General features: G+C 35.9%; 3 protein-coding genes across 3 annotated transcripts; 1 reads left to right on the forward strand and 2 right to left on the reverse strand.

Moving 5' to 3' along the window:
- Positions 1-3,113, reverse strand: LOC107600561 (sorting nexin-5-like). The gene is made up of 8 exons (XM_016292493.1): positions 2,963-3,113; positions 2,235-2,339; positions 1,567-1,677; positions 1,279-1,400; positions 1,047-1,170; positions 480-575; positions 262-367; positions 1-155 (listed from the first exon to the last, which is right to left on the reverse strand). Exons 1-8 carry the CDS (start codon positions 2,996-2,998, stop codon positions 76-78), a joined length of 780 nt encoding a protein of 259 aa, XP_016147979.1. The 5' UTR covers positions 2,999-3,113; the 3' UTR covers positions 1-75.
- A 376-nt stretch (positions 3,114-3,489) lies between these two features.
- On the forward strand, positions 3,490-5,835 carry mgme1 (mitochondrial genome maintenance exonuclease 1). Its single transcript, XM_071582430.1, is given in 8 exon segments — positions 3,490-3,912; positions 3,914-3,971; positions 3,974-4,095; positions 4,097-4,233; positions 4,304-4,458; positions 4,460-4,530; positions 4,686-4,818; positions 5,654-5,835. Coding segments are annotated over 8 exon segments (987 nt in total). The 5' UTR covers positions 3,490-3,733; the 3' UTR covers positions 5,786-5,835.
- A 102-nt stretch (positions 5,836-5,937) lies between these two features.
- LOC107600570 (glycine N-acyltransferase-like) lies at positions 5,938-8,464 on the reverse strand. Its single transcript, XM_016292502.1, has 6 exons — positions 8,390-8,464; positions 8,184-8,291; positions 8,084-8,112; positions 7,378-7,772; positions 7,004-7,097; positions 5,938-6,442 (listed from the first exon to the last, which is right to left on the reverse strand). The coding sequence occupies exons 1-6, from the start codon at positions 8,462-8,464 to the stop codon at positions 6,046-6,048; spliced, it is 1,098 nt and encodes a 365-aa protein (XP_016147988.1). The 3' UTR covers positions 5,938-6,045.
- Between the last annotated feature and the right edge of the window lie 9,578 nt (positions 8,465-18,042).

Raw genomic sequence — 18,042 nt, forward strand, 5'->3', positions numbered from 1 at the left:
GTATGCCCTTTAACAAATCATGCATTTATTACTGTCCTTCGCTAAATGGTGTTTTTACTGCAAATAATATATTTCTCACTTTTTAAAGGCAGTGTTGTTGTCTGCAGCAGTGCTGTTCAGAGCCCCAGAAATGTGGTTATAATCATCAGCAACATCTTAGAAAAGAAAGGCAATCTTTTTGTGAATAAGAATGTCTCTTAGCATTAACAAAAAGCCAAAATACTTGTAGCCAGTGTATTCATTTGGATGAAATGGTCTCACTTTTGTGTGAACGCGTCATTTTCTCAGCCTTAGCAGTGGCATCTTTGATTTTACTGGAATAATCCAACAGAAAAGTCTTCTCCTGTTCAAAAAACTCATCAACCTCCTGCAAAAAGAAAGTTAAAAAAACGGACATATCATGACATGAGACAGAACACTGCTGCCTTGTGATGAAATCACTAAAAACACACCCACAGAGAGTTGATTGGCATACTGACCTTGACTCCTGAGATGAGGACCTCATCAGCACTCTTTACCATGTTCTTAAAGAACCCTCCAAACATTTCCTTGGCATTTTTCCTCCTCACGCTGAGCTAAACAACAAATGAGAAGAGGATTACAGAGTCGAGCACAATATGAACCGATCAGAAGGCAGAACCATAGTGTGCACTCTTTATCGCCACTGCCTGAGATCCAAGGAGGTCACTTGTCTTGTCTTATCAGTATAACTGACACTTAGTGCAATACAAGACTTATGGGTTTTGGCTGAGTTTAAAGAGACTTTTTCCTATATGTATACATATTTATATCAGCAAAAACAGTTAAGAGTAAGAGACCGTTTTTGCACTGAACTAAGCAGGAAGTGGCCCTCAGAGTAATATCCTCTCATCTCCTCCCCCTATTTCTTCTGCACTCATCCTCCACTCGCTCTCTCTCCATTTGTGTATAAACTGCCAACATAGCAGCATCGCAGGAAATAAGCAGTGCCAACAGTCCCTCTCACTGTCTCTCTATTTCCTGGTCTGGGAAGAATAGGACTGGCCAAGACAAAATGGAAGACTCACATCCTGGTCGTATTCCAGGAATATCTGGAAGTTTCTGTCCTTTCTGAAGATGGGGTGGGAAGAGAGTCTCTGAAGAAAAACTTCATGAACCTGCACAGTCTTCTTAAAAACAGCAAGATATTCCCTGAAAGGATACAGTGTTTTAAATATATACTTTTAAATGTCAGTAATGCCACAAGGACGTGCAAAAAAATAGCAAAAATATAAAAATATAATTTAGAATTAAACTCACGCCTCAAGTTCCTGCTTCATTTTGGCATATTCCTCCTTTGTCATGCTCGATTCCCCCTCTCCCAATTTATGCATCTTCTCCCGGGGACCCTCAAAGTCAGGTTTTGGTGGGGCAGGAGGAATCTAAGGAATATGGTAAACGCAACACATTTAGCTATTCCAACAGTCTACAATGCAGACTGATGGCCAGTAGAGAAACTTTGTGGTTTTCATGTTGGCCGACAGAATGCCTGTTGCTGATGATGAGCTTTCATAAATCTAGACAATATGAATATGGGTTTTAACTTACAATGAGGCCAGCATATTCCTCAGTCTCCACGATTGTGTCATGAAGCCAGATGAATTCTTCATGCTGTCGTGGCACAGAAAATTCCGGCTTCTGAAAGGAACTAAGCGTGGTCTGAGAGGAAGTGAAGAGCAAATCGACACCATGAGTCAAAGATATACTGTCCTCCACTACTACACTGTGAAATACATGAATGTGTGCAAGTAACTGACTTATTTGAATGATTATAAATATGATCTGTCGTCTCACCTTGGTGTGGACGGTAAATTTGACTTTGTCACGTTCACAGAGGGCATCAGGGATATCAATTACGAGAGATGCATCATTGTTCAAGTCGACTGACACAGAGCGCACCTATATAAAACATGATTTGTTGAAAACTGAATCATCTTGTGACAAATCAAGAAGAGAGCTTCAAACAAAGACTTGAGGCCAGCATATTCCTCAGTCTCCACGATTGTGTCATGAAGCCAGATGAATTCTTCATGCTGTCGTGGCACAGAAAATTCCGGCTTCTGAAAGGAACTAAGCGTGGTCTGAGAGGAAGTGAAGAGCAAATCGACACCATGAGTCAAAGATATACTGTCCTCCACTACTACACTGTGAAATACATGAATGTGTGCAAGTAACTGACTTATTTGAATGATTATAAATATGATCTGTCGTCTCACCTTGGTGTGGACGGTAAATTTGACTTTGTCACGTTCACAGAGGGCATCAGGGATATCAATTACGAGAGATGCATCATTGTTCAAGTCGACTGACACAGAGCGCACCTATATAAAACATGATTTGTTGAAAACTGAATCGTCTTGTGACAAATCAAGAAGAGAGCTTCAAACAAAGAAACAAAGAGAACTATAGTCATGTCATGTAGAGTCCGTCTTTTGAACAGTCTCGGTGGGAAAAAAAATGCTAAAATATTTTATTCTGCAGTCTATGCTTATGAACTCACGAACTCTGTTCAAAAACCATGTTAGCAAAGAAAACTTATTGAGTCACCTATCCCACACACCGTAACAGTAGTTTGGAAAAGAGTTCAGAAAAAGAGAAATTTCCTCAAACCATTTCTGCAGAAAAGAGAATAACAAGTACAATACAACTACAAAACTAATACAACTAACGTATTGGACAATATCACTAAAGTAATTACACTGGCAACTAGCTAAAACAATATAATTATTGACAGACAGATATGATATGACGACTATTTTAAAACGGTTTTGTAGTTATTATTGAGGAACAGCTAGTAAAGAGTTAATGCTATGAGTGAGTGTGACAATCGTACGATTACTCACTATAAAGTGCAAACAGAGCTGGGCGGTTAGTATGCAACCTGCTTAAAACATCAATTAATATATGCTTTATCTTTACAATAGAGAGATGTGACAGCACTTACCTTCTCCTTATCACTGTCCTCTGAGATAGATGTCATGTTCAGAAAATCTTTCGCTTATTTGATCGTCTCTGGGTTGTACATTAAACTGTACTTTTAACTTTTCAACAGCTCGCTGCTTTTCACTCTCCAGTTTCGCCTGTCACTGTTCACATCCGGCTCGAATATTTTTCTGGCAGCACGTCAAAATAAAAGTCTTTAAAACTTAAATTGGTTGAATTTTTGATAAAACCCCGTGAAAAGAGAGAAAATCTTATTACATGCCTAGTTTGCAAATCTGTAAGTAGTTAACGACTATATTAACAATATGTTATGACGTTTGAGAAGCTGTTGTGTACAGTTGCTTAGAGTTTTGACCACCAGGTGGTAGTGACGTGTTGAAAAGCTTCGAGTGATTTCAATACAATTGTTTTATTTGGAAATGTGAGCCTATACACATATTTATACATATCTTATGTGTTGGCTGTCAATAAAAAACTAGGATATTTTTAAAGTCTATACCAAAAAGTTGCATTGTGGGAAATGGTGTTTTATGGTAACGTGTTAAACCTACTTTCGATGCAGTTCGAACTACAATTCCCATAATTCCCTCAGTCGATCCAGTTCAAATTGCGCTCCATTTGAAACACCGGAATGCAACAACCTCACGATCGCTAATCCACTCCAAAACTTTTTTTATAAAACGTTTTTGTATTTTGATTGATCTGTCCGTTTTCCAAAGCATGTGCAGATAGCCGCAAAAATTACTACAGAAACAAGATAAGAACATCATGTATGGCGATCACAATGCAAGTATTGAAGCTGGTTATACAATGCAAGTGTGTGAGATCAATGGGCTTCCCCTCTGGTCAGTTCTCGCGTGTGGATAACTTTTCAACCAGCTGTCAATGGCGAGCACGCAAAAAGGTCAGTCAGTACAGCACAGTGGACACAGAGCGGTACTCATCTCTGGTGCCAGACTCCTGAAAGCATCGAGGATGAGGACTGTCAGCTGTACGGACCTATATAAAAAGATCATCCAGACCGCCTTCACAACATCCCAAAGTACCTAAAAACCTGCATCCACTGTTAAATGATGCTAAGGGTCAGTCGGAGTATGTGCCGGGACCTTTGGCTCGTATAGCATTTAAGAGAGACTAATAATACATCTATACCCAGTGTGACCCGAATCCTTCAGAAGACCATGCCGGCTGACCAAGCCTTTTACCTGGAAAGGTGGAAGAGAAGGATGATTGCTGAACTCGGAGAGGAAGAGTTACAAGAATACAGTTTGAGTAAGAATATTAATTTTTTTCATTATTGCTTTTTTAAAACACCTTCTAATTCATCTGTGTGATGTTTTAGATATTTTCAGACTAGGAAAGCTGCTCCATGCTGCCATTGAGGACACTTTCACACAGGAAACCTCTTCTGAGGAGGACCATGAGTGTCCAGCAGAGGTGACCGGAGAGATAGAGAGTGTATCTAATGTGTTGAATGATATAGCAGGAGCGAGAGCTATCTATTGAGAGTGTTGTGCATCATTCTGCATTACGGTACCTTGGCATTGTAGATTGCGTTGCCGAATACAGGTGAGATTCATTTAGTTAATTTGTAATCACCATGCACTTTTTTTTAATGTATAGCCTATGAATGTGTGTATACACACACACACATACATACATACATACATACATATATATATATATATACACACACATCATGGTCATGTTGAATTTTCATACAGAGGTTCACTGTGTGTCATTGACTGGAAGACCTCAGAGAAGCCTAAGCCCTTCCTTCGCCACACTTACGACAATCCATTACAAGTAGCTGCGTACATGGGAGCTTTGAACAGTGACCACAACTACAACTACCAGGTAAACATCACTACAACACATTTTACACCTGGTATTAAGATCCGAAGTCTATACAAAAACTACTGTACAAATGTTTAGGGTCAGTAAGAGAAATTAATACTTTTATTCAGCAAGTATGCATTAAATTGATCAAATGTTAAAAAAAATACATTTCTAATGTTATGAAATAATAATAAACACAGTCCTTTTGAAAATTGTTTGTCAAAGAATCCTGAAAAAAAAAATCTATACCAGTTTCCACAGAAATATGAAGCAGCACAACTGTTTTCAGTTTTAGTAATAATTAGAAATGTTTCTTGGGCACCAAATCAGCATATTAGAATGATTTCTGAAGGATCATGTGACACTGAAGACTGAAGTAATGGCTGCTGAAAATTCAGCTTTGCTATCACAAGACTAAATTACATTTCAAAAATATATTACAATAGATATAGTTCTTTAAAATTGTAATAATATTTGACACCTTTACTGTATTTTTAAATCTTACAGACCCCAAATTTTTGAATGGTAATGTGTATAGCCATGAAATGGCTGGGCCGTTCATAAGTGGTCACGTGTTAATATCTGGTGAATACATTTTTGTCTGACCATTTGTGTACAGATCTTCTGTGATGGATTGTAATACTAGGTATTACAAATGGATTGTTGGAGTTTTCTTTTCTTCTCTAGCTTGCTTCCTAATCTACCTGCCAAATAAACCAGTCATTCTATATTATTGGCTGCTTGACAAATAGCTTTTGTTCCTCTTTTGTAGGTTGCTTTGGATAAAAGCATCTGCTAAATGCATGCATGTATTCTTCATTGAAGTCTTCCATCTTATGTCATTTATGTACAGGTAGAAAACGGCTTAATTGTGGTGGCCTACAAAGATGGATCACCCGCACATGCTCACTTCCTGAACTCAGAGCAGATTATGCCATTCTGGGAGAAATGGCTGCTTCGACTAGAAGAATATGCAGAAAAATAAGATGCCTTTAACTAGTATAATAAATCTAGCTGATGCCACACAATGTGTTGCTCAACTGTAAATATTTTATATTTGATACAAAAAATAAACAGTTGTTTTACACATTTTATTCATGGATATTTTTTTAAATAAATCAGTTTTTGTTGTTGATGGTGGCCTTGTGGACGTTTTTAAAAGAAAAAAAAACATTGTACATAACTCTATATAGCATCTCAGACAGAAGCTAAACAACTGTGATTGGCTGCTCTGATGGGACCCAATTAAAAATCATTAAAGACGAACCAGGCTGCCCTATAATCCGGTTCTTCTGTGAAACCCAGGCTTGTGAAGAGACTGTAGGATAAATGGTTCTCTTCCTCTATAAAACAGTACACTGGATAACCCTGAGAGTGGAGTCTCTTTGACATAATGGTGATCAGTGCTTTTGCATAGCCTTTTCCTCTGTGCTCTGGAAGTGTGTACAGCATTCCCAGTGCACAGGAAGCATAAGTTAAAATCCATGCTACCGGCTGATCATCTGAGTCCAGGACACAACAAGAGGGGAAGTTCAAAATCATATTCTTAATCATTAGTTTGCTGTCTACACAGCCAAACTTCCAGCTACGGTTGACTAGCTCAACATGAGACTCATTGAGAGAAGACGGCTTCAGTGATGAACTGTGGGGAAAAGAGAAAAAAAAGTCAAAACAGAATAAAATAACTTTTTTTTTTAATGAAATGAATGTACTGCATTTTCTTAAATATTTAGTATTTTGAGAATATTTCATAGTATTAGACAATATTCACCTCTAAATGATGTGCAATTTATTTCTACATAATACAAATATTTAAAAAATATTCTCTGGTTGCTTAAGAGTATTTTCAGTTGCAATTTTATTAGGTTTTGCATTATCAAAGACTATCGTGGCTTTTTTTGTAGACTGTACCCCAAAAATTGGTTATTTTTAAACCCATTTACCATTATGTAGTTATGTCCACTATTGTTTTTTCAGACAACAAGCGCAGCAAAAAATTCAAAATGTAAAAGACATAAAAATACCACCAGTGGGTTAAAAGGTAAATACAATGTTGATGACAACTAAACAGCCATTTACAAGTTTCAGTTACAGTGCTTGTAGTCAGTGACATATTACTGCAATGTAGCTTGGCTTAAACTATGGCCTGTCATAAAATGGTGTCTGAAGTGTGACGTTAATGATTACAGTTCATATACTTCACCTATCAACGTGTAAGAGTTTTGATGGATCTCGAAGAACCAACATGTAGCACACAGCTTCTTTCTTCATAGGTACACCTCTGTTTATTGCCACGGCTTCCACGTGATCAGAGAAGAGATGTGACTGAGAAGGGAAGAGGAAGTTAATGCTTTTGATTAAAGATTACAAGGGAACATAAATAAATAAAAAATAAAAATTCCATTAAACATTCTGTATTCTGTTAAAAAAATGAGAATTGTCAAATTTTATTTCATGATGATGTCCAAGAAGTATATATATACAGTATATATATATATATATATATATATATATATATATATATATATATATATAAACATGAGTATTGAGAGTGAATACAAGAGAATTCACGCTAACAAATAAATTCATACCAGACAGCCCTATATGAGGGGTCCACTGAAAAACCCATGCTTTTAAAAAGTTTGTAGGAAAGCAGATTGCATTCTTCAATGAAACAGTACACAGGATAGCCCTGAGAATGGAGCCTCTGTGCCATTGTGGTCACCAGGGCTTTGGCATAGCCCTTCCCACGATGCTCTGGCTGAGTGTACAATATCCCCATGGCACAGTAATCATATAACAGCACCCAGGACACAGGCTGATTGTTCTCATCTGTAATGCAGCATGTGGGGAAATGTCTAATGAGATTCAGGATGTTCCTGTGACCTTTGTCATCCCCACCAAATTTCCAAGTCTTATTAACTACATTGGCATGTGATTCATTGAGGACAGACAATCTGGGCTCTAGGTCACTGAGGAAGAAAGCAAACATATAAAGTTTAAGCATGTTTAAGCTTTTATTAAAATGTATCATATTGCACAAACACAAATTGATATTTATCACTTATTCAAAAAGCTTACCATCTTAATCAGCTTAGTTAAATGACTGGGCTCAGTTAATGTCATAAGGTGCACACAAGGATAACCAGAATTTATTCAGATAACCAGAATTCATACTAATAACATAATGTTTTTTTGGGGGGGGGGAGAACGAAGTCATACCTCCTAGAAAGTATGTGCTCCAGTCAATTGCATCTTCCACAGCAAGCATTCTTCTCAGGACTTCTTCATAAAGTCCTTTGCTCGATTATTCTAAAGATTTTAGACATTAGTGATACCTGGACACATTTTTTAAATAGTTAATAAAGAACGTTTTTTCTCACATTTGGATCTGGTCGAACAATGATAGTGGTAAAAGCTGGCCACGTATCCACCAATACCTCTAAAGTGTGTGGTTTCCCTCTGTTCATAGCGAAAACAAATCCATAAACCTAAAAACCATCAGGCATTTGATTCAGTGCGACCATAAAAGTATGTGCTAAAGTCATACCTAACCATCGCTACACGATTCCTTCGACGTGAAGCACGCAGATATGGATTTAGGCAGATGTGCATATAAAGTAGTCTCCGCTATTTTTAACCCATCTGAATGTAAAATGTTCATGTTTCAAAGTAAAATCAGTCTGTAAAATATGTATAGTGAATGTATTTTGCAAGGAAGAGATCAAATACGTCTTTTCCAGACCAGATTTAGAAGACTTGGAGAAATACGTAAGGACCATATTTAACCTAGGGTGACGTTCAGTTTTCCCGGGTCAACCCCGGTTTTGACGTCCTGACCCCAACCGAGATGTCTTCGGAAATGTCCCCGTTTTATACGTCCAAAACACCCCGCAAATCAGAGTTGAGGAAAGTTACTTTTAAAAGTAATGTATTACAATATTGCGTTACTCCATGAAAAAATTAACTAATTACGTTACTTAGTTACTTTTTATGGAAAGTAATGCGTTACTTTTGCGTTACTTTGTAAAAATCTGGACAGGGCTTGCTTGTTGGTTTTTAAGGTTGAACTGGATCATCGAAGGTCAGAAGCAAAGACATTGGTTAATAGAATGGGATTAAATACATAAAGGATATTTGTGATGTTTAACATTTAATTATTGCAGGTTCGCGTCATATTCTGAGTTGCATTATTTTTATTCGTTTTGAGGATTACTGAAACTGTGTTTTTGTTTTTTTGTGAGTGAGATGAATTAATGCATATTCATATTTATTTTAGAACTACAGTAACATCGGATTTCTCTCAACTTGGGGACAGGAGAGCTGTCAATAAATTGGGGGGAAAGTAACTCGTATATTCTCTTGTAAATTAAAAAGTAAAGCGTTACTTTACTAGTTACTTGAAAAAAGTAATCTGATTACGTAACTCGCGTTACTTGTAATGCGTTACCCCCAACACTGCCGCAAGTACACTGCAAAAAAAAACCGACCAACTTAGCCTCAGCCTGCTGGTGGTTATCAGAGCAATCGTACAGCGTTTATTTTCACCAATAGAGGGCGCCACAAGCTACAAGCTACACTGATGCCTTCGTTGTACACGAAGTAGAAAACAAAAAACTACAAAAAAAAGTAATATACAATTTTTTTAAAATCCATAGACAATAACAACTGTTATTCCAACTACAGCAGTCGTGGCAATCAAAACATAATGGCAAAACATTGTTTCAACACTATCAACATGACTGTATTAATGCAGCAACTTTGCAGAGGTGTATTTCATGCACAGAGGAAAAGTGTGAATGCAACATTGTGACATTTATAAAATCTAAAAGTAAACACAAATATATCACTTCTGGTAGCTCTTATTAAACTGTTATTATATCAAAGTTTACTGTTTTTTTTATGTTTATGTAAATACATAAAATAATATCCAGGCCAACACTAACACCGTGTTCTCAATCGTAGAATTTGTAACGTCAAGTCATTATGACTTCCATAATAAATTAACCAAGTAAACACAGCACACAGACATATTGTGTTCAACCATGTTTTAATAGTAAAGGATGACCTAAACATGCGTTTTATCATTTAGAAATTCCTACACATTGTAGCTTCTTCAGAGTCTAATGAGATGACATGATTATGTGTTAATGAAGTGTCTTTTATCATGATCTGTTGTTGGCAGGTTTTCAGAAAGAGAAAGATTTTATCAAGAGTAAAGACTTAAGGTTCACCATTATTACTAATAGCAAGTACATTTTATTGCTGCATGAATGTTGAAAAGCCCCAAACTGCACTAGTAACAAGCTCTAGGCCAGGCAGGTGTTTTCAAGGACTTTAATGGAGTTTATCCATGGCTGGCTCCAGACCGTTATTTTGCACTGAGTGGCCTTGAAGGAAAAGATAAAAAAGGGTCAATCTCTTTTAACATGGAAATCAAGAAATGTAAACAGATAACCACAATACTGTAAATTAGACATAGTGTGTCTTACCCGTGCAACATTGGGATCCTCATGAATGGCACACAGTGTCTCAACTCCACCCTTTCTGCAGTTGGTTCTGCCCATTTTCACAGTGAAGATGTATTTCAGGCCAGAGACAACCTATAGTGTCAACCAGAAAAAATGTTAAGACATAGTTGGGCCAAGCCTGATGTTTGTGTCACACAGGCAACCTACATCAACTGATGATTAAAAAGAGGACCTTCCAGAAGTCTTTTGTAATCAGGCTCTCAAAAAGTATATAACAATTTGGATATAGATTTATCGGCCAACATATCGGTTTATATGATAAAATAAAGAGTAATCGGTATCGGCCAAAATTTTCATATCGGTGCATCCCTACTTCTTACCATACACATATCATTATGTGAGCAAAGAGGGCATTTTATTTAAGCAGTATTAAGTTATTTATGCTACATACATTATTTTTGTAATTTTCACACACAAAAGAAGAAAAAAGTTGTTTAAATTTGACCCCCAAAAAAAAAAATGTCTGGCTCCCAAAATTTTTCTTAAAAGATTTATTTAATTAGGGACAGCCACCACTATTACAAAGTCATGCTGGAGAAAACTCTCTCGCCAAGTTTCAATATTTATTGAACATGTCTAGCAAATCACATTTGAACAATCCCTTACTCTCTTACCTTAAAAAAATATTTCCTTATGTAGCATATAATATAAATAGTTTTTATATAAAAAAGCCCGGAAATCAACGCTGTAGTCCAAACGAACCGTTCGTTGTAGTGCTTGAAAAGTGATTTTTTTTCTTCAAACGAAATATCTCCCTTTGGAGTGGACTTTGCGATTTGGAACTTTCTAGATCTTTTTTATGCCCAAACATACACACTACACACTGACTAAAATTTTAAAAGTGAAAAAGCATAATAGCCTTTAATGCGTGTTGTTTTCACAGAAGTATGACACCAAAAAAGTATACACTATTGAAATTTAAATATAAAAAATTCATTTTGCCACTCTTCTGTATCGTCCTCATGGTGTGTGTCTTGTTACTGTTACTGTTTATAAGAACATTTTTATGTTTGTTTTAGTCACAGAACTATAACAGAAAACATGCTACTGAAATTCAACAATTAATACAAAGCTGGCAAAGAGTGTTGTTTTGACTTGAATTTGAAAATCACATTTTTTATAAATTAATTTATAACACTGTTTTATTACACAACTTCAATGGGTGTGTCTTGTTACAGATTAGACAAACATTTTGATGGTGGTTTTAGCCACAGAACTATAATTGAACATATCATATACTATAGAAAATGAAACCAATACATCATTTAGTTTCAAATAAATACAATCTTCTACCTCGGCTTCAAAGGCTGTGTCTTGTTACAGATTTCTTAAAGAACATTTTGCAGGAGTTTTCATTGTCAAAAGAGATGCAGAAGTCATTCATTAATAAATTAATTTAAATGTATGCAGTTTTCCATCACAACTTCAAAAGCTGTGTCTTGTTACTGGTTTGTAGAAGAATATTTTAATGTTGGTTTTAGCCACAGAATTATGAGAGAACACATGCAATTGAAACTGAATAGCCAATTAAATTGTTCATTAAGCTGATTAACCAATACACCAATTAGTTAAAAATTCAATTTTCGAACTCATTTTCAAAAGGTCCGGTTTGTTTCTTTAAAAACACCTGTAAGAGGATCACACAAAATGCATGTTATTTTTTTAGTACTGTCCTGAGTAAGATATTTTGCACTAAAGATGTTTACATATAGTCCACAAGACAAAATAATAGCTGAATTATATCAGAAGCTTCAGAAGAAACCTATATGTTTCCCATGTTACCTGGAGAGTTTTTCTGAAGAATAATGGACAGTTTAACTGCTCAGGACAAATAAGGGACTCATGAACAACTACCCCAAAAAAGTTTTTTTATTAAATTCAATTCCATATTTCCTGATTTACATATGAGAGTAAATCCTGAATTGAAATGTTCATTTAGGAACCAGAAACAAGACACACCCTTTGAAGTTGAAATAGAAGACTGTATTGATTTAAATTAATTGATTAAAGGTTTAAATGTCAAACTCAGTCAAAACAACTGCAGTATCTTCCTCTAGGGGGCAGTAATACTGGAGACTCTTTGGAAGGTTTCGCAAGTGATTTTTGAATGTCAATAGCGTGACTTCTGCATCTGTTTTGACAATGAAAACTGGAAAATGTTCTTTGAGAAATCTGTAACAAGACAGCGTTTGAAGCCGAGGTAGAAGATTGTATTTATTTGAAACTAAATTATGTATTGGTTTCATTTTCTATAGTATGTGTCCAATTATAGTTCTGTGGCTAAAACCACCATCAAAATGTTCTTCAAGCAATCAGTAACAAGACACCTTTTGAAGTTGAGATGGAAAACTGTATGCATTTTAAATTAATTTATTAAAAGTTTGAATGTCAAACTCAGTCTTAACAAATGCAACACATTTCTCTAGGGGGCGGTGTACTGCACACTCTTCGGGAAGCTTCCAGATTCAATAGCTTTTGTTGTGTTACACTTTTGTGAATAAACCCAACATCTAAATGTCATTATAGGAAACAATTACAAGACCCCATAAAGCTAGTATTAAACCATAAAGAGTATTTGTATTTTTTTATTAATTGATGTATGTGCTTACATTTCAACAGCATGTGGTGTGCTAGTTCTGCAAATTCAACCGATATCTAACCGATATCTTATTCTATGAACCAGTAACAAGACACAGCCTTTGAAGATGAGATAAAATGCCGTATTTGTTAACAAAAATGAGATGTTAATAGGTTTTAATTTGATTATTCAATAGTATGTATCCAATTTTTTTTATGAAAGTAAAAGACATAGAAATGTGGTTCTATGAACCAGCAACAAGACACACCCTTCGAGGTTTAAATGTCAGACTCTGTGTGTGTTAAATTAATTTTTTCACATTTCGGAATTTTCAACTCAGTCAAAACAACTACAATGTGTTCCTCTAGGGGGCGGTGTACTGCACATCTTAATAAGCTTTTTCTCCATTTTTACATGTCAATGATTTTTGTCTTATAGTTATGTGAATAATATCCACATTGAAATGTTTTAGGAAAAAGTATCAAGACACCCATAGAAATTGAGATAGAAGAGTACATTTATAGGAAATGAATTGATGTATTTGTTTACATTTTAATATCATGTGTTTTGTCGTATAGTTCTGTGAATAAAACCAACATCTACATGTTTGTTTAGGAACCACTAACAAGACACACCCTTTGAAGTTAAGATAGAAGAGCGTATTTACTTTACATTGATTGATGTATACGCTGACATCTTAATATCACATAATTTTGTGAATAAAACCAACATTTAAAAGTTCGTCTATGAACCAGTAACAAGACACACTCTTTGAAGTTGAGATGGAATACAGTATGTTTTAAAAACGAATGTGTTAACAGATTCAACTTTAATTCAATAGCGTGCATCCTGATTTACATATGATAGAAAAAGATGGTCAAACTTGGTCAAGACAAGTGCAATATCTTCCTCTAGGGGACGATAAAACGGCACAATCTTTGTAATGCTTTGCCAGCTTTTTCCTCAATTGTTCCATTTCAACAGCTTTTGTTGTGCTATAGTTCTGTGAATAAAACCAACATCTAAATGTTCTTTTATGAACAAGTAATAAGACACACCCCTTAGATCTGAGCTTCTTTTTTTTTACACATTTCACAAGTGAAGCATTTAGATGGAATAACTGTGCTTGTTGCTCTTGGTTTTGCACTTTGCAGACGGTCCCTATCCTGCACTTTTACATTATAAGGCCTATCAGTTACAATCAGGCAGATTAAAACAAATAAAACACATTGCGTGTTCTCTTCTACATTTGAAAACAATTATAACACATTGTGTTTCTTGTCCTTGTGCTAAATCGTTAAAGAACTACTGAAGATTTCCGAGGTTAAAAAAAATCAAACCTGCTTTAAAACCCAGCAACACAACTGTAGCTGTACAACTTTACAACAGCAGCACTGCTTTAACAGCAAGACTTATTTAACATCAAAACAAACGTTTTAAAAATGCTGTCTAATCGCTCTCGCGGTACTGTGGTGTCACACACAGAACGTTCTGTGCAGTGCCTGCTTCAGTCAAACACCTTTTGTGTTTTATTAAGAGACGCACAACAGTTCTTCTGGCTTTATAGGTAATATTTTCACTTACACAATTTAGCAAAATCAGACAATATTGTGTCTAATATAAACCACAATATTAACTTCTTATTATTGAATTGTTGTAAATAAATATCACATTTGCAACTGGTCAGTGTTCACAAAATGCTGGGAAATCACTTCATGTAGCCCCACAAGAGTGATTACTGATAAACTGTCTGAAAAAAAAGAAAGTCACGTTTTAGAGAAGAAAAAAATCACCCACTGACTTTTAAAGCTGCTACATAGTAACGACTTTCTACTTCGAGGACCCTGATAGAAATGTAGTGGAGTGAAAAGTACAATATTTGTCTTTCAAATGTAGTGAAGTTAAAGTCATAAGTTCCCAGAAAAAATTATACTCAAGTAAAGTACAGATACTCAAAAAGTGTACTTAAGTACAATACTCAAGTAAATGTACTTAGTTACTGTCCGCCTCTGTATGCTATGGATTATGAAGGATGTTATGGAGTGGATTGAAATGTTTGTTAAAATATCAGAATGAAATTTGGGTTTTTCATGTGGAATAGTACCAAAATGTATTTACAAAGATAAAGCTACGCCTGTTTTGTTATACAGATGTTTTTAGATGGTTGAGATTTTTGAAGACAAAAAATAAGATTAAATTATTGAATGTAGCCTATAAGCACTGAGTTACTTAATTTTGTACATTTTAATGTTTTTGGAAACATTTGAGAAAAACTTCAAATTTTATGTTTCAAGATAATTGATATTAAGCCTAATCGAATTACCAGTCTTTACAATTCAAACTAGGCCGTCTGCTTCAGCCACTGTGTCTGAATTTTTATAAATCCCTCTTTCTTTATTTTTCTATTGACAAATTATTTTCTGTTGACCCCATTTGTATAAGCAGCTTGGATAAGACATGCAGGTCTTTATGGCTTATGGTTTTATAAATCTGTCTCTGCTATTGTGATCTCAACAAAAGCAGGTGTAAAGTACAGAATGAATGCCTGTTGTTGTTCCTATAAAACAAAATCCAAAACTCCTCTTTGAAAAAATTATTCTGTAAACAATTGTAGCTTCCTAACATTTTATTTCTAGTTTCAGTCCTCCCATTATATTTAAGCAAAATCAAAGTGGTGCCAATTTTGCCTTTTGAGAGAAAGCTCAGATAATGGTTTCATTCACTGCAACTCTTACAGAAATTGCTCATTCATACAGAATCAGGCCTTTGCAAGATATTTTAACTCACTGAGTAAACAACCTCATGCAAAGTCACAGTGATGATTACCATAAGTCAGTGGCCTGGGATATTTTTTAAGCACTTCCAATTACCATTCCAAACTGTCCTGTACTTACAGTTTCTCTAGATTTGTACTATGTTATAATTCTTAAAAAATATAATGACCTATTGTGGCACTGCTAATGTTTTTATTCCTTATTTATAAGTCACATTTGTTCAATCTTTTGTCTCAGCTCTTAATGATCGGTATGTTTAATCAATGCATTGTGTGAAGCAGCCCAATGATTGATTCTCACCACTAAACTAATCACTGTTATTTGCAAAAAGTAAGAAACAGGGAGTGACCCTTCAGTTTCCTTCCTTGGATTTTCTATGATTATTTTACAACAAGTAGTCTTGAAACCAGGCAGAGGTTTTCATCATTATTCGAAAGCACTGTAAATAGGGTTGCAACAAACCCCTTAAGAAACTGCTTACTGTTGCTGTAGTGGTACAGGTATAATCACTTAATAATCACTTTTTAAAGGGCTTTGTTGCAGCTGGCTGCAGGACTTTAGCATAGTCTCAAAGATGAAATAGATTTGCGCCAATTTAGTCGATTGTTAATAAGTTGCCTGAACTTACTTCAGGAAGCCCCCAGGGGCTTCAACTCTGCTTCTGGAGACACACTGTCCAGGAGAGTTTTGCTGCAAACTATGATGAATGCAATAATGTGTTATCATCTCACCCACTGATTTGGAAATGACAGTAACTATAGTCAAAGAGAGTCATTTGTGGATTCACAAACTGATATATAGGCCTATTACAAAATACAAAACTGCAACATTATGAACATGTTGCTGGAAGCATAACACGAACAATTCAGACGTAACTGCAAATTAGTGACAGACAAATGAAGAAGAACAGGAGTTGAGTTCATAAAAATGAGCATAGTCTGCATCGCACGACTTTTCCTAAACGGAAACCCCGCCCCGCGGCCGATTCTAAAGATTTCATTGGTCATGTCAATCACAGCGCTGCATGCCTAGTACACAACACTGAAACAAATACTAAACCTAAACAATAGCATTAACCATAGAATAGCATTGATAACACATCATGATAAATAACGACACTGCTGTTATACTCTTACTGTTAATCGTGATCGAAATTCATGATTTTCCTGAAGTTTTCCTGACAGGTGACAGCGTGACTGAATTGACCAATGAAATCGGCCAAGGGGCGGGGTTTTTGGCTTTGGCTAACGTGAGTTTGGGGGAAGAAACACCAGCTAAGTTGGCGCCTTGACCGTATTACATAAGCACTGTTGATTGTAAACAGCTCATCAACACAACTTTGTCTGGAAAAGACAGCTTCTTAACGTACGATGGGCTTTGAGGACTCTATTATGCAGACAATTGAATACGTAAAGTGAGTAAAATTGCGGAGCGTTAGTTTAGTAATGCTAGTGCAGCCTCTCCTACTACTAAACCGGGTTAAACCATTTCCGTTGTGGTGCAGCATTCCTAGTCATTTCGAGGTCACTGCATGTAGGCTTCTTCACCACATTCGTCTTTGTTTGCCTAGTTTGCATGCGTTTATTTTTTGTTGAGCATTCATTCACTTAAGTAGTCATAGTGACTTTAGTCAATAGAAATGATTTTCATTAGTTTCATAATGTTAGTTCTATATCAGTCAGTATCACGTGCGTTGTCTCATGTTTTCTATGAAAAATTTAACGTTACACGCCATAAAGAGCAATGTGCTTATTTTAAAGGGGTCATATGATGCGATTTCAATGTTTCCTTTCTCTTTGAAGTGTTACAAGCTCTTGGTGCATAAAGAAGATCTGTAAAGTTGCAAAGACTAAAGTCTCAAATCCAAAGAGATATTCTTTATAAAAGTTAAGAGTCAGCCACGCCTACCTAAAACGGCTCGTTCTAACACGCCCCCACATGTCTACGTCACGATGTGGGAAGATTTGCATAACACCGCCCAAATGTTCACGCAAAGAAAGAATGCTAACTTTTAGAAACTTTTATTCTCGCTGTAGTATTGTTGTTGCCGCCGCTGCCATGTCGTGAAGGCACTGTGTGTTTCATTGTGAAAGCGAAACTACTTTGTGTGGCCTTCCAAAAGAGGACACGACTAGAAATCAGTGGTTAAGTTGTATTTACAACACTGTTCCAGAACAGTTCAACCCAAATATTCAGATGTGTGCAGCGCATTTTATGGAGGACTGTTTCCTGATCCTGGAAGAGTAGACTACAATGCCGGCTGTTCTGACTCACAGACTGTAAGTACGTTTTTTATATTTAAAGAATTTGCCACTGACGATTCAAACGCGAGTTTTGAGTGTAAGGTAGCATTTGTAGT

Source organism: Sinocyclocheilus grahami, unplaced genomic scaffold (genome assembly GCF_001515645.1).
Source record: "Sinocyclocheilus grahami isolate Dianchi unplaced genomic scaffold, SAMN03320097.WGS_v1.1 scaffold286.1, whole genome shotgun sequence".
NCBI lineage: Eukaryota > Metazoa > Chordata > Actinopteri > Cypriniformes > Cyprinidae > Sinocyclocheilus > Sinocyclocheilus grahami.